Source organism: Microtus oregoni, unplaced genomic scaffold, assembly GCF_018167655.1.
Source record: "Microtus oregoni isolate MIOR12 unplaced genomic scaffold, Mior012 000033F_ref0000390, whole genome shotgun sequence".
NCBI classification, from domain to species: Eukaryota; Metazoa; Chordata; class Mammalia; order Rodentia; family Cricetidae; genus Microtus; species Microtus oregoni.
The window spans coordinates 24,537,672-24,559,846 of NW_024543092.1; the positions used below are offsets into that span (position 1 = coordinate 24,537,672).

Below are 22,175 nucleotides of genomic sequence, written 5' to 3' on the forward strand. Positions count from 1 at the left end.
TCGCCCAACGCCCCGGCCGCGACGCCAGAGACCGAATCTCGCGCCAGCGCCGCGCCCGCAGTCGCGTCCCGGAAGTCGCAGCGGAAAGACGTGCGTCATCAGAGAGCGCCACGTCCAAGCCGGAAGCGATGGAGGTAGGGTGACTGCCGCCTACAGGGGGTTCTCGCGCGGCCCTGTCCAGACCCTGTCACTGTCCTGGGATCCCTGCGGGGTGGGGTTGGACATTGCTAGTCGGTGTCGCCCTAGTGGCAGGCCCGAAGCGGGATGATAAGCTGCAGGGAAAGCCAATGTACACAACACCGTGTTTGATGAGCGGGAGGAAGCGTGGTGGAAACAGAAAAGTCGGGATCCGTCATTCCACGCACCTCCTCGGTGCTTCTCGGCCTGAAATTGTGTTCCATACCAAGGACGGAAATGTTCTGTTCCCCCACTCTCTGTGAAGAACCGCTGATTTTGATCACTGCGGCATAAAGGAGTGTCGGAATGGCAAAGCATTGTTCAAAAAAATCGCCGAACCTCTGAACTCCGGCATCAGCAAGGTTGATTAAAGAAAAGATTTAAGGCTTTCAACATGCACTTTAAAGCAGACCCATAAAATACGCATCGTGTCTAAGCACGGTTAGACACATGCAGCTATTACGGTATCCAGACAGCATATTAACAGCTTCCCTACCTTAGTTCTGTCTGTACGTAGGATAGGATTTTCTTTTGACTTGGATGTAACAGTGAGTGTTTTATATATGTTTTATATTTCAGATTTTAACAGGAGATCCCATTACCACATGCCTTTCGCCTTTAGTGCATGACTTGATTTGTAACCTTGGCTTTGAACTCAGAGAAAAATGTGATATTGATAGCATTGTCACTCAAAATGGTGAAGTACTCTGGAAAGCAATTACAGACCGCGTGCGCTATGCAGAATCAGGTTTGTATTGTCAGTTAGTACCGGTCCACTTAAAATGTTTTGACCTGTAAAACCCTCCTTGGTTCTTTTTCTTGGAGGGTGTAATAATGTAGTTGTCAGAGGAGAAAAAGAAAACTGGAAAATATAGAAAAGTCAAGACATGCTTAGCTGAGAAAATTGTGTGTGAGCAGGAGGCAGCCAGGGATGCTGGAATCCATCTCAGAGCCTGGATTTGCTAGTCACTAGGTGAATATACAGCATGGATACCTGGATAAAGGACAAGACAGAATGGGGTGGCGCCTCCCTCGTGTTTCTCAGAACAGCACCTAGTTGCCATTATGGATTATTTCTGGCATTTGGTATTTTTTAGTTGATTATGAGTGGCTAAAAGTATAGCTACACGTTCCTCACTGGTAGTAAAGCCTTCTGTAATTCATTTCTACTGAGCTGCAAGGACATTTACCATATCTCCAGTTATAAGCTGCTTGATTTTGGAACATTTTGTAATTAAAGCTTTTCTTTGATTTAACTTTTTTTTTTCATCCTGTGGCGTACAGCTGTGGAACTAAAACATATTTCTCCTCCTATAGGGCGGAGCCTGGATTACAGGGAAAGTGTGCGACTGCTGGGTCCTGTCTGTGAGGCCATCCATCTACATACCTTGTCTCTGACCAGGGCACAGTTTGAAATGAAGTATTCACCATGGTTCCAGTGGACAGCCTATCCAGAGGTTTGACATTTGCACAGCTCTAGAAATAAAAGACTTTGGAACTTGGAAATCCTCATTACTTGCCAAGTTAAGGGTGTCTTTTTCCATTTTGGCCTTCCAACGTTGAAGAGGTCCTAGGAGCTGCAAGAGAAATCTAAGTAGTTTATTTATAGAATCTGAAGCCTGAGTTGAGGAACACACTTTGAACAACTTTTGGGCTCAACTAGGGAGGCATTTGTCTTAGACGTATATTGCTGTGAAGAGACACCACGACCACGACAACTCCTATACAGGAAAGCATTTAACTGGGGCTGGCTTACGGTCTCCTAGGTTAGTTCATTGTCATCATGGTGGGAAGCAGGGCAGCATGGAGGCAGACATGGTGCTGGAGCGGGAGCTATGAGTGCTACATCTTCATCCACAGGCAACAGAAAGTGACCTGGATTGAGCTTCCTCCAACAAGGCCACACCTACTCCAACAATAGTGCCGCTCCCTGTGGGCCAGGAATCCAAACACATGAATCTCTGGGGGCCATTCCCATTCACACCACCATAGCAGTGTGGTGTGAAAATAAAGTCCACTTTAGCATCAGGACAGAACTCCCAGGGAGACAATCACAAGGTTAGCTCAGAGAGTAGGTGCTTGGTTTCTTCATAGTGAATTGTAAAATATATAGTCATTGGGGTCCTAATGCAAGCATTGTGTGGTTTGCTTTTTTCTTTTCCTATGTTTCATTTGACACAGGAGCATAATAAAGCAGTACCTGTAATATCTGATTCTAAAACAGTCTGTTCAGGTGAGCTGCCTTAGCGGAGCTAAACTAAATTGTTACAGGAAATAAGGAGTAGGTCAAAATATTTGGTTTCACTATTATGCCAGACTTATGCTTTGAATAAACATTTAAAGAAAGAACTTTCAAAGAACTCTTTATGTATTAAATAATTTTATTATAATATTTCAGTAGAAACTATTTGCTTATACCAAACATTTAAATGTAGCAGTTGAAATATTGAGGCTTGAATTCAGTAATAGTAGTAACTCAAAAATAATTTTTGTTTTGAGAATGATTTTCCTTCAGTCTGAGCTCTAATGTGTGTTTTACTCTGAATAGCTGTTTCTTGAAATATTTGATGCCTTGGAAGGCCTGCACTCTGCTGCTATCTCTCTCGGTGTGATGAAACTGACCTCCTGTCTGGAGCGAGCCTTAGGTGATGTGAGTGTGGGGGTCCTCGTTATTTGCTAGATTGCCTGGATGAACACAAAACCTTCAGATTTCTTGATTTTTATTATTTTTTCCTGTAAAATACAATGATTTTCTTTTCATATAATTAATAAATCCTAGTACCTGTGAGCTGGGAGAAGTTTCAATAGATCCAAGTACTTTGTGTAAGCACGCGTTCCTGGATTTAGATTACAGCACATGTTTAAAAAATAAAAAGCTGTGTGTGGTTGATTCTACACTGGGGGTGGGGAGAGCGTGGACAGAGGATCACTGGGGCTTTCTGGCCTCTGTTCTAGCTCTAGTTTCAGTAAAAGACCCTCTGTCCAGAGAATAAGATGGAGAGTGACACCCGATGTTCTCCTCTGGCCTCTGGTGTGTGCAGCCAGCACGCACGCACACATACACACACACACACACACACACACACACACGCACGCACGCACACATGGAAGGAAATATGTCTAGCACTTTTCTTTGCTCATTTGTGGTATACATCATAAACGATGCTCTGTTTTAAAATACTGCCTCATTGTAATGCAGTTATTATATGATTTCTGTTTGAACTTTAGGTGTTTTTACTGATTGGAAAGGAGTGCCCCTTCCTTCTGAGAGATCTCCTTGCATCTGCAGAGCTTGCACAAGTCTTTGGGCACGCTGCGGTAAGTGTGTGCACAGCACATAAAGCAGAGAGGAGCTGGCACGAGCTGTGCTTTTGATCCTCTAAAACGACAGTCCTCTGGGAGAGCTAACCGTCTCATGGATTTAAGTTCTTCTTCCTTCCCCTGGGAACTGTCCTGCCTGCACTATTCCAGGATCTCTCTCCCCAGATGCCATGGTGTTGGGATAACCACATAGGTTCAGCTGGAGGGACAGTTAGAGCATATCACTGTATTCAGTGAAGTATTCACAGTGCTTGTACTAAGTCACTGCAGCCTGTGGTTAGCACTTTGGAATGATAGTATGGCATTTTTGTCCTAAAATACCTGTGTTTTAGCAGGTAAGAATTTATACATTTTGCAGTTATCCAGACTTAGAGTGGCAAAAAAGAAAAATAGAACTTGGTAAGAAATTACAGACACTGTTACACTTCTCAGAATGTTCTAGAGGGACTGTAATCAAGAGACTTCAGACTCTTGGCAGACATATGAGCAGCTCAGTGAGGGAGAAGACTAGAAAGAACGGCCATCTTAGTTGGACCAGAATTCCACCAGACTCACTATCTGGGGCTGAGACACCCAGACACAGTCTCCAGTGAACACTCCCAATACTCACTGGATCATCTCCCTTGCCAGCCTGAAAACGGTTTTCTGGTTGAGAGCCTGAAATGGGGCTCCCACAAGTTGTCCTCTGACCTTTACATCCTGGCACATTCCAATGAAACTGCATAAAATTTTGGTATTAGTTTCATTGTTACTATGTTATACTGGCAGAAGCTGTTGGCTCTCTTAGTTCTAAAGGAGCCGCAAACACTGTAGGGTGAGTTTATTTACTCTGCTCGTCAGTAATCTGCTCTCTTAATGGGTTAGATGGATGTACTGAAAGTCTTCATCGGGTCTCCCTGTGGACTCAACCTGAGGAACATCCTCTGGCACGGCTTTGCTGCCCCTCAAGACATCCCTCCAAAGTAAGTTGTTGGCTGAGTGACCTTCCTCCTCAGTCTGCTTCAGAATGTGCGTTATCTCGGATCTCCTAAGAGAAGAGGGTTAACTGTGAAAGGTGGGAGAATGTCGGTGCCTCGCACCCCAGAAGAACACACCCAGAAGTCTGGATAGGCAGGAGCCCAGCGTCTGTCCTGAGCTCTCAGTGGATAGGCAGGAGCCCAGCGTCTGTCCTGAGCTCTCAGTGGATAGGCAGGAGCCCAGTGTCCTGAGATCTCAGTGGCCTTTCTTGCTATTACTCAGCTTAGCTCCATCTGTGGAGAGTTCTGGAGTTTGATGGTTTCTTTCTTAATTCTTTTATGTTTTATTTTCATTGGTTCATGCACATATACAGCATTTGTGTGGAAGTCAAAGGACAACTGTGGGGAGTGGGTCTTCCCTTCCAGATGTGGTCCAGCCCTCAGCCTGAGGTCTGCAGCTGGGCTGTTGCCTCCTTCACCTGCTGACCCATCTCAGTCCTCCTTCCTGCATAATTTTAGCATTTTTTCCTAAGAAAAGTGCTTTGTGTGTAGACTAAGTTCATTTTCTGGTTTCTGCTCGTCCCTAGGTACTGTTCAGCTATGCTGTTGTTGACAGCAGGACTGGGCCAGTTGCTGAAGAGCTACCTTCACCAAACGAAAGTCACATTGGCACATCGACCTTTTGTCCCTCTTACAAACCTAGAGGACGTGATTGTTTTTCCTGGCAAGTTCTGTGTTTCACACTGCCCCCTTACGTCTTCATGGAGACTTAGATTCCTGGTGAAGTACTTACTACCATTGCCAAGTTGGCTTTGTGAGAGTGACTTGAAGACCTTTTAAGCTTCCCCACTTCTAGCTGTCCTGGGTGCTGTTGGGGACCCTGAGAGTCACAGATAGAGTTGACCTCTTCCTCAGATGTGCTGTCGTTCAGAACAACTTGGGGCCATTCGTGTTGTTTTTCAATCCTCTCACCCTGTCTGCATCTGTGCTCATGGCCATTTCATCAGCTGGGCCAGCCTAAAAAGGGCTGCCTGTATCCCCTGAGAACGCATCCTCCCCCTCCTCGTCAGTGTGATGAACGAGGGTACCCTGAGGGCACTCTCTGGTGCTGCCCAAGTCCCTACAGTTCATTTGCCCATTTCCTCTTGGCAGGCTTCCTGAGGCCACCCCACTGTGGCCGTAGGTCAGGCTTTCTTTAGGAGTGCTCTGCCCCAGGTCAGTCCATCCGTCCACATGTATTCCTGACTTCTTTTGGTTGGCCGCTGTGACTGTATTTATAAAGATGCTTGCTCTTCCACAGGTGTTACCTATGAGGTGCTCTCAGCAGTAGAGAATACCACGATGAACTCCGCCTTCGTATTAAAAGCCATGTTACCATATTGGGAACTGGCAGTGGCCAAGTTCAAGGCGCACAGGTAACAAGGTGGTGTGGTGGTGTTGGTGCTTAGATGACAGGTCTGCTCTGTGTCCTTCGCTGTCTGAAAGTCACCCACTGTCCTGACTGAGTAGAGGAGAGACTGACACAGATCAGGCTCAGTACAGAGTGTTTTTCTTTGGTAACTTAGACAGGCTGTAACTGTTTCAAGTGTTCTGTCATCCTCTTGGGTACAATTGATAGGACTTTTTTGGTTTTTCTGGACAGGGTTTCTCTGTAACAGTCCTGGCTGTCCTGGAACTCACTTTGTACACTAGGCTGGCCTCTAACTCATTGACATCCACCTGCCTCTGCTTCCCAAGTGCTGAGATTAAACGGTGCACCACCACTTGCTGGCCATATAACTTTATTTTTTAAGAATAAACTTCTTAGTTTATTTTCTGAGTCCTTGCTCTAAGAAAAACTTGAACCTAGCATTACAGATGTGCTTGCCCATTGGGTTCCCTCCAAGGCCAACCCTGGGTGACAGCCAGGAATAGCACGTTTTCAGGGAACCAGAGACCAGAGAACTAATCAGCTGGCCCTTGCTGGTCTGCAGTAACCTTGTTCTTGGATTCACTTTGCACTTCAGCTGCCCTCTGGAGCTTTGTTGTTCTGGCTGTCCTCAGAGGTGAAAGGCAGCATATACAGATCTTTGATGACATTTTGTTCTACTGAAACTACTAAAAACATTTCATTAAGGATTAAAACACCAAAAATGGCCGTCTAGGCTGCCGTGCAGTTGCTGCAGCCTTTGCTGATTTCCTCGGATTCCACAGGTTTGCCGACTGCACCATGCTGTTGCTGTCACAGCTGGAAGCTGGACTTAGGAGACTTTTTGCTGCAGTTAACAAATGCCCTGCTAGACTCCTCACGGCCGAGGTACACGTGTTTCTGCTGCTCACTGTGACTGTGGGGACTATATTGATAATCTTCTGTGGCTATTTGGAAGTTTTAAAGGCTAGAGATGTAGCTAAGTTGGCTAAGCACTTGCCTAATGTAGACAGAGGCTGCTTGTTCCCAGCTGCCCAGACCCAAAATAATCACACAGAAACTATATTAATTGAAACACTGTTTGGCCAATGACTCTAGCGTATTCCTAGCTAAATATTACATCTTAAATTAACTCATTCCTATTATTTTATGTATTGCCACGAGGCTCGTGGTTTACCAATAAGGTTCTGGGAGCATCTGTCTCCTTCAGTAGCTACATACTGTCTCCCTGACTAAGCCTACTCTCTTGCTACATCTCTGTTCAGATTTTCTGTCTGGTTTTACTCTATTAAGCCATTGGCCGAAAACAGCTTTTTTATTAACTAATGGGAATAAACATTCACAGCATACAGAGGGGAATCCCACATCCACCTAATATGTACAAAACCCTGGGTTCAATCCCTTACAGTACACACACACACACACACAATCACATCTTATTTGCTGTTAAAACACACAAGTATTTTAATTGTGATTATGGACTTCCCACAGGGCAGGGAACCCTGACTGCTCTTTGGACTGGAGAGGGAGGGGGAGGGGGAATGATGGGAGGAGGGGAGGAGGTAAAAATTTGTAGTAATAATAGTAATAAAAATAAAAAAATATAAAAAAAGATAGTGTCCTTTAAACTTCATGTTATGAAAGCAGCACCTTCTGAGAGGCAGAATTGTTTTTCTTTGAATGATATTACTGTTTTAATTATTTCTCTTTTATCTCTTCTCCTTTCTACAGTCAACAATTCTATATACCACATTTGATGAAGTAAGTAGTCAAATTTGCAAAAAACCATGGAAAATAATCATCCTCTTTTAAATACAAATTAAAACACAATGATTGGGGCTAGAGAGATGGTTCAGTCATTAGGAGCACTTGCTGTTGTTGCAGAGGACTTGGGTTGGATTCCAAGAACTTATATGGTGGCTCACAGCCATGCATAGGCTGTACATGGTGCACATGCATACATGCAGGCAAACACTTACGCACATAAAATAAGTAAATTTAAAATAATTTAATACTATGAATTAAAATCCACAAAGATTAAGTAGCATACTTACAGGAAAATGTTGATAAGCAAGAAGAAGAAGAAGCTTGTGCTAGATTTGAATACAGCTCCAGGACCATATTTCAGTGGACTGAGTGCTTGAATGGCGTTCATGAAGCGTGGGTTGATTCTGCAGCACTGAGTATACCCAGCACGGTGGCACACACCTGAATCTCATCCCTGGTGATGTAGAGGCAGGATTTGAAGGCAACTTGTAATACATGAAACTTGTTTCAAATAAATAAAGCTTTCAGGTTAAGTTTGAGGCCCGGTATTATTAATCTCGTTTCTGAGGTTGTACAAACACAAAGTGGGAAAATGCAAACAGATTGACACCGTTGGCTGTAACCACTGTTGACAACAGCTGCCCTTAGCCAGTGCAACAACGTTAGAAATCAAATATTCTGACTGACTTTGTACAGATCAGTGTCGTATATGTGCAGGTACATGAATCGGGGTTGTTGTATGCTTGTGCGTGTGTCAGTTTAACAGCTTATTGATTAATCTATTTTGGTGTTTTAGATTCTGGCAAAGCACTTGAATGATGGTAGCATCAGCCGGCTTCCTCATTTCCTGGGAGAGCCTGCCATGGTAAAGTACCGGGCATCTCCATTCCTAGGTCTTTCTGTTTATAAGCTGGTATCTCGAGCAGCGTGAATGTGTTTGCAGTGTGCTCGGCAGCCGGCCTGCTGCTGTGGTGTGACAGACACCCGTCAGGGGTGCCTGCATAGATGCACTGGGCTTGTTTATTCTGGTTACTGCCATGCCCTTTGAATGCCTGATGACCTGGTGTCTCTTAAGTGTTGGATGAAACAGAATTAATGTTTCGACCCCTTTTTCAATCAGCATTTAATATTTTATGAGGATGTTATAGTGACTGCTCTAGACTATAGTAGCTACTTTTTGTTTATTCTGTCACACTGAGAGACGATCTGGATTCTGCTTCCCATTCCTTATGTGATTCTGGCATCCCTTCCTGTCCTCAGACAGCAAGATGATAAATATATCTGTCTTGAGTCCCCGGGACTCGTCCTCTGTTGGCAGTCTGCCTATATCAGTGGTTTTCTGACCTTCTCTCTGTAGTCTGGCAGAGAGAGGTTTTGGGGAGCTACTGTTAAGAGGGGCAAGCAGCTTTGTTTGTTGATGTAAGATGCAGGAGTGGTCCACGGGTAAGTGCAGGAGAAAGGACTGGACCAACGGACGCCTGCTTGGTTCTGCTCATTCCAGCAAGAGCAGCGACTTAAGACTTTTTTCGGATGTTTATTTCCCTTCCAGATAGGAGGGTCAGAGTAGCAAAGATAGGAGTGCCTAGGTTGCAGCTCCTTCCAGGCCACAGCCTCCGTGGTTAGTCCTCGGCTCCTGCAGGCAGGCTGTACAGAGCATGCGCTCCCCACCCCAGTTCCAGCTGCAGAACGGGGTGAATGCCCTCTTTGAGACTCATATTTCCCATTAGTTTGTAAACAAGTCAGGGACTGCTTGGAACCCTGCCTTCTGCTCTTCCCTTTGCTCACAACACTAACAGAATGCCTCTGTTAATTTTCTAAAAGGAATTCTTGTGGGATTTCCTGAACTATCAGGAGGGTCCTCGTATCCGGGACCGTCTAAGCCATGGGGAGATCAACTTACGTGAATTTCCGAGAGAAGCAGCAAGCCAGCTGCTCACGTTCTCCCTGGTGCTTCTGCTCAGGTTCACTGAGGAAGACACGTTGTCAGAGCTGAAGGTACCACAGCGGGGGAGGGTGGCTGGATCTACCACCTCTAGCAATGGAAGAACATGTCTTATTTTTCAAATATGATTATCTATTCATCAATTTTCATTTTAATTTAAATTACAGTCTTACTTCATCTGAATAACTATAAATTAACAACATATATGTATGAAAATCAGAGTCGTGAATCTGAAATAATTTGTCCTCTCTTAAATACATCTTTGCCTTTGCTCTTTGTTAGTGTTAAAAACCAAAGAACAGGTTATAAACACGATTAACCAAATGTAGGAAACCCCTACAAGTATATGTCAAATTGATGGAACAGGGTATTTGCATTTCTGAAACGAATTATTTTGTTAAAGTGATTATAGTTTTTGTTTTCAGGATATATATATATATGACAATTATTTTTTAAATTGCTTAACAGTCCAAGCAAGCTGTGTGGTGGTGGTACATGCCTTTAATCCAAGCACTTGTGGGGCAGAGACAGGTGAAACTCCGTGAGTTCGAGGCCAGCCAGGTCAACAGAGTGAGTTCCAGGACAGGCTCCAAAGCTACACAGGGAAGCCCTGTCTCAACATAAATGAATAATAAAGTCCAAGCCATCAGGAACCCCCTTTGCCAGAAATGGAAACTGTTAAAAGTTGATGTCCTTGCTTCTCTGTCTTTCTGTGCTGTCTTCAGATGGGCTCACAGGAAGAAAGCTTTGTTCTTGAAGCAGTGTTTTCCACTAGTGTAGTTTGGGTCTCTGCTGTGTCTGTTCTCTTTGTTAGCGCCGCCAGTCTGCCATCGACCATTGTTTATCTAAACCATCTCCGTTGATATGTGAGCTGTACCTTTGCCTGATGAAACTCCCTGTAACGGTGGACTGTGTTCGTATGTTAGGAAGTTTGCAAAAGCAAAACCTGTGTCTAATAACAGCAAGGCCTGGTTTTTATCCTCACAGATGCTGCTGTTCCTACATTGTCTTAGCTCACCTTTCTTTTTTTTTGTTTTTTTTGTTTTTGTTATTTTTTTTTTGTTTGTTTTTGTGTTTCGAGACAGGGTTTCTCTGTGGCTTTGGTTCCTGTCCTGGAATTAGCTCTTGTAGACCAGGCTGGTCTCGAACTCACAGAGATCCGCCTGCCTCTGCCTCCCGAGTGCTGGGATTAAAGGCGTGCGCCACCACCACCCGGCTCTCACCTTTCTTTTCCCACCGCCTTATTAACCTTGCTGCTGTTCTTAGAGAGGTACCACCTGTTACGGTTTTTTAGCTCCGGTTCCTTTTCCTTTGGCTTCTGCCTTTGATGTCATTCTTGAAAGCTTCTTTGCATTCCAAAAATTATAAATATAATCATTATTTTCCTAGGTTTTTATTTTTGTTTTTGTTTGTTTTAGTTTGGTTTTATTTTTCTCTAGACAGGGTTTCTCTGTGGCTTTGGAGCCTGTCCTAGAACTAACTCTTGTAGATCAGACTGGCCTTGAACTCACAGAGATCCGCCTGCCTCTGCCTCCCAAGTGCTGGGATTAAAGTTGTACACCACCACCACCCGGCCTTTTCCTAGTGGTTTTTTTAATCTTTTGCTCCAGGTAGAATTTAGTTCCTCTTGGGAGTGAAGTAAAGAACCTAGTTTTCACTGTTTTCTTGTTGAAATTGCTAGCAACTTCTCTGAATGCCATGTGGAGAATTGATATCTTTATTCACTGTGCATCAGGCTCCAGCCCTGGACTCCCTTGCTGGAAGCTCTGCCCTCTGCTGAGTCTTCATGACACAGTTTAGTGTGTCATGTCTTGACACTAAGGGCAATCCGTTTCTGTCTCCTCAGAGCTGTCTCGTCTGTTCACTGTTTATATTCCGTGTGAGCTATGTCCTTAAAGTAGACACAGACACGGAAAACAAACTAAAAAGAACCATTTAGTGGAACCATATGGGGAAACTGAGCACTGCCCAGCTGGTACAGTGCTTGCCTAGCATATGTGGAGACCTGAGTTGGCTCTTTAGCACTGCATAAGCCAGCTGTGGTGGTCCACACCTGTAATCCCAGCCCTGGCTCGGAAGGTGAAGGCAGAGGACCCAAAGGTCCTCCTCAGCTCCATGGAGTTTCAGACCAGCCTGGGATGTATAAGACCCTGTGTCAGAGAAAAACGTTATCAGTAATAAGTATGTCCTGACTTCAGGCCTATGATGAGTGTGGACCCCACCCTCCCATCTAAGTAGTACATCTCCAAAGGTGGCTTCTGAGGCTCACAGACCTCCAGGCCTCCCTCCCCTTCACACTCTGTACTCAGTTTTCTGTCTGAAAATACGTCTTGAATCTATTACTCAATGTTATTCCATTACCACCACTTGCCCGAATCCCCTTCACTTCCTGGAGGGGTGCTTGCCCTGACAGCCTTTCTTCTTTCCTTTCCTCAACACGGCGCCAGATCCTCTCTCAGATATTATGTTCCTCTATGGAGAGGCTGTCTGGGATTTCATATCCTAGAGCAGAAGGAGCGCTCTATTCTGCCTGAAGGCATACTTTGTCCTCCAGTGCTTACTCCAGCCCTTATCCCCAGCCTTCACAAGTCTCTGCCCAGCTGGGACCACAGCCACAAGGATGCTGCCCACGGCATGGCTGTGGCTCTGGCCAGCGGTTATCAGCAAATGAGAAGTTGAGCATGTCCCCAGCACTTTGATCTTGTGGTCATTTCAGGCATTTTGCTCTGTACTGTTGAGAAAATGGCAGTTTGTGCCCTGACTTCTGCCAGCTTTCGGCCCCCTGACTTTATCCTTTTGTAGTGTGCAGTGGCTGGCCTGGGTTTGCAGTTAGACATTTGTAACAGCTGATGGAATATATTATAATATTTTATCCTTGTTTTTTAATATTTATATGTTTAGCAAGTAACTGTTTATGGTCATGTAATTCTCTTCTAATTGTATTGATTTTCAGTCCTTGAAAACTTCCCTTTTGTCTTGGGATCCTTTTCTCCTTGTGTATTTGTTGTCTGCCATGCTCTGGACAGGGTGGATGTGATCTTTGTAAATTATAGTGGCCAGTTAGCTCCATTTCAGTCAGCTGGTGACTTCCAGGTCCATCCTACTTCAGTGAAGAGTTTTACCATGCTTTAGATGAGTAGGGTTATTTCACAATCGTGAAAGATTGGGATCCTTAAGTGACTGTGATTCAGAAGAAGACACCATAATGACATCATTATATACAATGACTAAAAGCAATGTTTCCAAACTAGGAGGAAGCAGGAATACAGTTGCTGGTTAGTCTAGCTGAAGGCTACAGATCCCGCTGCCACCCAGCCTTCCAGCTTCAAAAACAGGTATGCCGCATGCAGTGTTTGGGAGTCGGAACCACGCGTGACACTGTTCTCCCTTCAGAGACGTCAGAAGGGTCCCAGGGCTTTGTCTGCTCAGTCTTCTGAGCTTACAGCTCAAGTTCTATGTCTCAGAGTTAAAGGTGGTTTTAGTTTCAAGGATGACAGGTGGAGTAATTAGCATGCAGCCTCTTGTTACTGCTCACTGCCCAGAGAGAGAAGCAAGTTTTATTAAGTGAGGAATGTCATTTTTTCTTCTACCATATGAGACAACTTTCTGTTAACTTATAATTTTAAAAAACAAACTTTCAAGCATTTCCATCAGGTAGTTTGGGGAATTATTTCAAATGCTTTATACTCTTTTTTTTTTTAAATTTTATGTAGGGGGCTGCAGTATATATGCATAAATCTATAAGCACAGGTGCCCTTGGAGGCCAGAGGTCTCTGATCCACTGGAACTGGGGTTACAGGTGTAAGCCACACAGCAGGTGTTGGGACTTGAACTCAGGTCCTCTGCAGGAGTAGTACTTGCTGTTAACCACTGAGCATCTCCCAGCCCTCAGATGATGGGAGACAGGACAAGAACGGCCATGAATGTCAGTCACACTCAGAATGGCTCTTGCACCCTCACAGGGCTGTGTGCACTGGTATGTGAGCGTAGGGGAGACCTAGAGAGGCAGTGTCGGAGGCCAAGACTGACCAGTGCTGTCTTCTGACAAACACATCTATGGTGAGACTTTCCCTGGGGAGATGTGAGCAAACACTGGTTCTCTCCAGATAGAGCCCCAACCACAGATCAGAGAACCATTCCACCCAGGTCTGCCACAGTCAACCAGCGAGTTTTGGGAGTTCCTAACAGGAACCTCGATGCCTTAGGCAGCTGCACCTAGTGACATCCATCCCAGCAACAGTGACAACTCGCAAGGCTACCCTTTAGGGTTCTCTATACAGCTTGTGGTCAGAGAAGCCACGGGTGTTCTCTTCCCAGCGGTTGTCGTGTGCTTTTATAACCATGGGGGCAGGCTTTTGAATCTTGTAAGTTTCATAGCTTCCCAAGTCTTCAGAAAGTACCTCCAGGTGGGGCGTTTGAGTCAGGAGGAAATACCTAAGCAGCGTGGGTGAGAAGGGGATGCCAGCACACTAGTCTCTGTTCTGTGACCAGACAAGAGCGTGGAGGATGTCCCTCACGATTCTTTCCAAGGTACCATTATAGAGGACAGGAGGGAAAGTTCTGGAAGGAAGGGAAGCTTCCAGATGGTAGACTATTAGGTGACCTGATTGCTGAGTCCCCAGGCTGTGCCCTTTGCTGTCCTCTGCTATGGCCCCAGGTAGCACCCTGGCTATTTTGGACCCTCATCTGCTATCCGTGTCCTGTGCTGTATAAGTTCATTGCTCTGGTTATTGCTGCTACAGAAAATCGCTCACATTCAGTGTTGTCCACACAGCTGCCACTTCATTTGCTCCTATGGTCCTGGGGCAGGACGTGCTGGAGGATCTGTGTGTGTCTTCACCTGGGTGCTAACAAGCGGTGACAGTGTTGACAGGCCTCCCTCCTCTGGACTTGGTCCCACTCACAGATTGCCAGAGCTAGTCACAGTTCATAGGAGGGGCAGGTCCCTCTCAACCGACAGTGTCATATTTATGAACATGCTCATCATCACCCCAACAGCAAAGACCAGCAGTATTTGTAATCAAATGAGCATGTGAAACACTTGAGCTCACCATATGCTTTTCAAATATGCAATCTGCAACAATTTTGCAAATATTTTCTAGGAAGTGATTCAATATCCATGACAGTTGAAAACCCACTTTCTAGGATATTGTAAAACCTTAGACAGAACAGTCAAATATTTCTCCCCAGGTCCTGAGCTGTGAGGAAAGCCTCAGGATGTGGGATGTGCTGCCTTTGCCAGAAGAGCCTCAACAAGAAGCAGCCAGGTGTGTGTCGTCTGGACTGGGTGTACCGTGGCTGGCAGGTGCAGTCAGCACCAAAGCTCTTCTTCCTTCTTACACTTTGGGAAGGAACTGCTGGGCCAGTTTTTGGCCGTTGAGCACAGACTGGAGGTGTCTGTCGGGAAGATAAGGGCTCTTCAGGAAGGGTTTGGCAGACATGAGGAAGGTCTGGACCTGAGGAGGAGGAGGAGGAGGAGGAGCACAGGTTTGGCGACTGCAGACACTAGCACTGGAACTACTCGGGGCAGCCACAGCTCACCTCTCTGCACAGTGCTTGCTCTCAGACCTCATGTCACTCATGCTGTCTTCTCATGACGCCTTTTGTCATCTTGTGTAGATCACATCCACTGTGCAGTAAACATCATTGTAGGTTATCAATAATGGCATCTACCTTTAAATATCGTGTGTTCTTCAGATTAGAAGATAATTCTGAAGCACATGCTTGCAACTCTTTAATTAGCAAGATTCTGTGTGAGCTCTGCCGCCATGTGCCTGGGAGTACCTGTGCTGTAGGTGGCTCGGATGGTCTTCCCCCCGAGAGGTGAGTCCTGAGGAACCATACTGGTAGTTTATGGTAGCAGATGAGACTTACTGTTTCCACTCTGAACTTTAGCAGTTTGGTATTGTGTCCCAGAAGAGGTCGTCAAGTGAGGTTAGGTGATCTCTGTGCAAGTGGCACGTGTCTAGTGAAGTCACCATGTGTAGTGAGGTCATCTGTTCACTGCAGCTGCATTTTACCTACCTGTCACTTGCTGAGGTCCCACTTGTACCAGCAGACCCAGACCAACACAGGTTCAGGAAAAGAGATGGCAGTGGCATCCCCTGGTGTTGTGTCCCCTGATTGTTACGTTATCCCTGCACTTGAGATGGCAGTGGCACCCCCTGGTGTTGTGTGTCCCCTGATTGCTGCACTCTCCCTGCAGGTGAGATGTCAGTGGCGCCCCCTGGTGTTGTGTGTGCCTGATTGCTGCGCTCTCCCTGCAGGTGGCCCCAGCTGCTCCAGGAGCTCTGCAGCACAGGCATTCCTACCCTCTTCTGCCCCAGGCTTGTCCTAGAAGTTGTGGTTGTGCTCCGAGGCATCAGCTCCCAATGCCAGCGTGTGTCTGCCCAGGTCATTGCCTCTTTGCAGCTGAGATACAGGCAGTGGGTGGAGCGCAAGCTGCGCTCGAGGCAGCGTCAGAACTATCTGCGCATGCTTAACAGGTGGGCCCTTCCCCTCCTCAGCACCCTCTACTCAAGCTGCCAGAGAATAATTATGGTGTATATGTTTTATAAAAATTTTAAATTTTACCTGTGGGAGAGGATCCCACCACCCAAGCGACTGTGTGGACTTAAGCCCAAGAGCATGTTCTCTGGATTGGCCAGCACTATAGGTCTTCACATTTCCTTGAGAAATAGCTGTTCTGGACACATATCTAGAACTTTGGGTTAAATGGTGGGGTGTTTCGTAGGCCTAGTAGAACACTTGCTTATTCTGGAAGGCACTGACCTTCCAGAAGTTTCTCAGTGTGCACTCAGGTAGTTTATACAGAAGTGCTACAATGGAGTGCACTGGTTTTAATTATCTCTGCTGGTCTCATGGGCCAAATAAGGCCGGGGTTTCATAGGAATTTCTTGGAATCTGGCGAAGTTAGAACACACTTTCTCCTCTTGGTGTGAGTGGACACAGAGCATGGGACCCAGTGCAGTCCCTGGGGCTGACCTCCAAGTGTTCTTGGAGGCAGCTGAGACTGAGCCAGACTCAGAGAAGTTGCTGGTGCCAGGGAGTGGAAGCATTTTGTGACCTGGATGTGAAGGGCAAGGAGGGGTAGGGCAGGGCACAGCAGGGCAGACCTTCCCAGATATCTGGGTTTAGGGATACTTTTTAAAGGTGTTGGCAAAGAAACTACATGCTTTTTGTTTTGTTGCTGCCTTTTTCCCCTTCTCATTTTGTCTGTTTTTGTTGTGGTTGTTGTTTGTTTCGATTTTTATTTTGTTTTGTGTATGTATTGTGTGTGTGTGTGTGTTGAAAGAGAGGGCACACTTACAAACAAAGTTGGGTGTGTTGGAAGATGGGGAGGATCTGAGAGGAGTTGGAAAAAGGGGAAAATCATGATCAAAATATATAAATTTTTTAATTAAAAAAGCTGTTGATTAGGTGACGTGCTGTTTCCTTATGAAAATGGAGAGAGGACTGTCAGCATCCTAACTCTGCTTCCTCCTTTCTAGTATTAGACTTCTGTCTGCTGGGCTTTACCTGGTTTTGTTGCTCCTTGCACTGGAGTTGGTCAGTGTTCATGCTGTCCTTGGCAAAAGCACTCCAGAGCGTCAGCACTATCTCAGGTAAGGTGACCTGCTCAGAAGTAAGGAGACAGTTCTTGGGCGACTTTGAGAAGTGTTGACTCCTCTTGGCTATTCCTTGGTGATGTTTTTAACCCCACAGTTTCTCCTGCTAGTCTTCTCCATACGATGTGATGCTAAGTTTATGGACATTTGAAACTGCTTACTTAAAGGTACATTTCACACAACTGAATCCAATTTACCTGGGAATCCTCTCAGAACTCACCAGTCCACAGTTTGGTGCCCACGTGCAAGCTGAGTTAAGACTGTAGGGATGGTCTTGGAGGAGGACCCTGAAATGTGACCTAAAGTCAGAGCCCTAAGGCAGACCCCGCACATCCAGGTGACTCACAGTCACTTCAGTTGTGTATAGCTAACGGTGTCGACTTAAGGAGTCTACCTTTCTGCAGCATCCAGGTCTAGGGATCTGAAACTGGAGAAAACCTTTATGTAGCCCACTCCACATGCAGAGGTCCCAGAGCTCACCAGACTCCTTAGTTCAGATGGTATCCTGTGGTCAGTTGTCTGTAACTGTGTGACGTAGCCTCCATCCATGCCCATAAGTTTTTCATACCTTAGCTGGCTTTATGCTGTACTTGGCAAGGGGTAGGAATCCTTATGTATTATGGATTACAGTGATGTGGGGGGTGTTTGGGTGTGTCTATGTGTGTGTGGTGTGGAGGGTATATGTGGGGAGTGGTATGTGGTGTGTGTGTGTGTGTGTGTGTGTGTGTGCTTTAGACAGGGTCTCATTATGTAATCTTGACTGGCCTAGAACTCACTATGTAGTCCAGGCTAGCCTTAAACTCACAAAAGTCAGCCTGCCTCTGCTTTCCGGGCGTTGGTGTTAAGGGCATATGCCAGCCACCATGTCTAGATTTTTAGATACCCCTGAAAAGTATTTTTTCAATTACTTTGGGGGAGGAGGGTTGAGGGGGGAGTTGTGGAAGTCAGAAGAGGACTTTGTGTGGTACGGTCTTTTCTTCCACCTTATGTGAGTTCCTGATTGAACTCAGACCAGCAGACTTGCTTGGTGAGTGTCCTATCTGTTGGACCATCTTCCTGGCCTGCACTGGTGTTTCAGTTGCCAGCATGACCCAACCTGGAGATGCAAGTTTCAGCTGAAGGATGTTTAGATCAGGTTGACCTGTGGGCATGTTTGTAGGAATTATCTTGATTGTTAGTTGATGTAGCCCATTTTAACCCATTGTAGCCCGTTATAACCCATTGTAGCCCGTTATAACCCATTGTAGCCCATTATAACCCATTGTAGCCCATTATAACCCATTGTAGCCCGTTATAACCCGCTGTAGCCCGTTATAACCCATTGTAGCCCATTATAACCCATTGTAGCCCATTATAACCCATTGTAGCCCATTATAACCCATTGTAGCCCGTTATAACCCATTGTAGCCCGTTATAACCCATTGTAGCCCATTATAACCCATTGTAGCCCGTTATAACCCATTGTAGCCTGTTATAACCCATTGTAGCCCATTATAACCCATTGTAGCCCATTATAACCCATTGTAGCCCATTGTAGATGGCACCATTCCCTGGACCCTGGACCGTTGAAAGTGGGGGGGGGGGCTACCTGAGCACTAAACAGGCAGCGGGGGTGCATCTGTTTCTCTCTGATCTTGACTTTGGATGCGGTCTGGCCACATCTCAGGCTCCTGCCACTGTGCCTCCCTGCAATAATAGACCGTAACCTGGACTTCTAAGCTGGATGAGCCCTTCTTCCCCTAAGCTGATTTTTATAAGGTGGTCTTATCACAGCAGCAGAGATGAAACCAGGACGTGCGTAGATGAACAGAGCTGAGGCAAGTGCAGATAGCACGCCCGGAAAGCAGTGTGCAAGGCTGGCGATGACGTTGGGGACTCAGCCTTACACCACTGGCGCGTGATCTGTAGCCTCTCTGTGTGCTGCGTGTTGCTGCGTGTCATCCGTGGCATCTGGCCACATGCTAGTAGCACTTTCCCAGTGGCATCACCAAGAGACCCCTAGGAGAGGAGCCTCTCCCTAGACCAAGGCTCTGTGGGTTTCGTTGAACGATTCATTTGACATATTTATAAAAATTATATAATTATGGGAAAGTTTCCACTGCTCGGGAAACTGAGGGGAGTCTGAAAATGTAAAAATGATGTTTATCCTAGTCAGCTGGGATATCTTTAAGGAAACTGTTTTCAACAGTGGCACAGTAACAATGTTTCTCTTCAGAGAGACATGGCAGCACAGGGGAAGAGAGCCATGATGCCACGTTAGCACCCAGAGAGACTTGTGGGTCCTTCTCTCGCTGCGTGTCTGTCATGTCTCAGTCTGAGCCCGATGGCCCTGGAGTCTTTGGAATTCTGTCCCATCTCTGAGAAACATCATGTCAAGATCTGAGAGCGTGAGAAGAGTCTGGGACTCGTAGCTCATCCCAGCTGATAGCATTGGCCTCCACATTTTTGCTTTCTCTAGTTTCTCTTATTTTCATTTTGCATGCATTTCTTCTTGAATCCACACACAATTATTTCCAAGAGAAGACATGTATGCTGCTATGTTTTATAACAGCACAGACAAAGAAACTAAAATTCCGCATTGTCTTTCCAATAGGTTCTTAAAGTTGATTCTGCAGTACACCGAGAACCTCGCAGCCTATACTAACCAAGAGAAGAACAAATGGAACGAAGCCATCAGTCTTACACATGCAGTTCTGTTGAGAATTTGGACTTTCAGTGAGAAGAAACAAATGTTAATGCATTTAGCCAAAAACTCCACAAATCAAGTTGACACAAGTTGACAAAGAAAACAAAAGTCAGGCTCCTTATGGTCATAAGAGAAAACTCAAGTGAATTCAACAGCAGTTGAGTTGGGTAGCATCCAAAGGTGGGATGGGTTCTGTGGTCACTCTGGTCATGGACCAGGAATGCTGGTATTCTAGGGGATAATGGGACATTCCATGGCGTGAAGAAATAGTTGAATGTCTAGGAGAGACAGAAGACCAAGACATGAGAGAGGGAAAGCAACAGCTTCACTGAAGGAAGGACTATGAGGGGACCCACTGCAGTGGGTATTTTAATAGGGCCCCCCGTCCTCATCTTTCCTTTAGTGGTTCTGTTGAGAGTCTTCCCTCTGCCTGATGTCTCTTTACACAGTGTCTCCTGGAAACAAGAAGATGCCATCCAAGAGAGGCTGCTTTTGCTTTCCCTGTCTACCTCTGTCCCTTTAATTCTCCCCCAGGGCTCAGGCTGTCCTTTCTCTGAAGCTTTCTGGTTTGGTGTCATTGTGACCCCTAAGCTAGTCTTAATGCCTGCAGCAGGTTTGGGTTTTCATGTCCTCATGGTGCACATTGGAGGATGTGGTCACTGCTTTGCCCCTAGTTGCCCAGAAGCACATGGCTTCACATGTCTTGTTAATCACATGCTTATTTTAGAAGCTATCCTGTAGCTAGAGTCTAGTCATACAGACAGTGGGGGTGGGCTAGTTACAGTTACCCCTGGGAGCAGGATCGTGTTCATCTGTGCTCATTTCATGGGCAAGTAATAAGCACTAGGAACCTGTGAAGGTGGAGGTCACAGAGGTTGGTGATGGACCCCAGGTCCCCAGTGAACGTTTAGCAACGAATACATTTCTAGATGTGAAGGCTGAGTGTAGGAGGCTCTGAAAAGTTGGAGGAGAAGAAGTCATTTTCATTGAATCCCAAGAGTTCCTTGAAATGCCACTTGGTTGTTTGAGGATCTGGGAAGATAGTCTTCCACCTCAGTTGTAGTGGCCGCGTTGCCTGCATGTGTGATAATGCACTTAGCCATCCAACCTCAGTGGGTCATCGCTTCTTGGATCCACCTTTCAGACCTTGACTGGATACGTCCTGCAGCCACCAGAGAAAAATTTCCTGTGACACTGAACTGAGCCATGGAGAAGACTTTGGGGTGCTTTGTACCAGCTGCACGTTCCGCTTGTTCCTTTGTACTTCTAACCCCACCCCTAACGTACACACCAGTCAGCTTCTGGATGAAAGAGTAAAAGTACCAAGACACTGTTTATCAGTTGGATTTAACACCTTATTTAAAGGAACAGTACCCTACATGGTGCCGTATCTTCAGTGAGTCCTGTGAAAGACACATGATCCACACACGTGAAGATGTATTTGACATCTCTTCAAGGGCATCTTGTTCTTATGCATAATGACTTGTCCTTGTGTGTCAATCAGGGATACATGATCGTGAGTCCTTTATTACATCACTTCAAGGAAATGTAGTTCATATACATGACGACGTGCCCTGCGTCACATCAGAGGTCCATAATTCATGCACAAGCCATTCTCAGCCCATCACGCCAAGGGTCCATCTACCCTTTCGTGTGTTGTCATTTGGTGTAGCACAGCAGGAGGTGTTCTGTTTGTTCTGTTACTGTAGCGTCAAGGTCAGACTTCTTTACTATGTGGCGTCTCTACCTTTTGAAGTTAACTAAAAAACAGTTTGATACTTGAACCTTATAAATATCTTTTTACCATGGACCCTCTCCAAATGCTGATAGTTCTTGCCTCTCAACCCACTTTGTTAATTAAATGTTTGTTCTATTTTTTTTTTTTTTTTTTTTTTGGTTTTTCGAGACAGGGTTTCTCTGTGGCTTTGGAGCCTGTCCTGGAACTAGCTCTGTAGACCAGGCTGGTCTCGAACTCACAGAGATCCGCCTACCTCTGCCTCCCGAGTGCTGGGATTAAAGGCGTGCGCCACCATCGCCCGGCTTATTTTTTTTTTTTTAATTTTTACTGTGAGCTCCATGTTGGCATTCATTTTCCTCAAGAAAGATATCTCTTAGGTGTGGTGATACATGCTTGTAATTCCAGTACTTGGAAGCCAGAGTCATGAGGATCAAAAGATTGCCACCAGCCTGGTCTACGTAAGGAGACCGTGTGTGTGTGTGTGTGTGTGTGTGTGTGTGTGTGTGTGTGTGTGTACACTTTCTGTCAGAATTGTCAACTGTTTCTACGCAAGAGTGAGGCCAGGTGATAGAA

General features: G+C 45.7%; 1 protein-coding gene across 7 annotated transcripts; it reads left to right on the forward strand.

Moving 5' to 3' along the window:
- The first annotated feature begins 17 nt into the window (after positions 1-17).
- Ermard (ER membrane associated RNA degradation) lies at positions 18-21,747 on the forward strand. 7 transcript variants are annotated; one of them, XM_041680397.1, is made up of 18 exons: positions 18-134; positions 757-925; positions 1,495-1,634; positions 2,726-2,827; positions 3,406-3,495; positions 4,363-4,460; positions 5,042-5,178; positions 5,755-5,869; positions 6,648-6,750; positions 7,594-7,623; positions 8,426-8,494; positions 9,451-9,624; positions 12,823-12,906; positions 14,762-14,838; positions 15,269-15,394; positions 15,838-16,056; positions 17,062-17,175; positions 19,772-21,747. In XM_041680397.1, exons 1-18 carry the CDS (start codon positions 129-131, stop codon positions 19,956-19,958), a joined length of 2,040 nt encoding a protein of 679 aa, XP_041536331.1. In that variant the 5' UTR covers positions 18-128; the 3' UTR covers positions 19,959-21,747. The 7 variants fall into 7 exon arrangements, with proteins under 7 accessions (XP_041536331.1, XP_041536332.1, XP_041536333.1 ...); XM_041680398.1 differs by having other exon boundaries at positions 15,898-16,056; XM_041680401.1 differs by lacking the exon at positions 18-134 and adding an exon at positions 153-618.
- Positions 21,748-22,175: the final 428 nt, after the last annotated feature.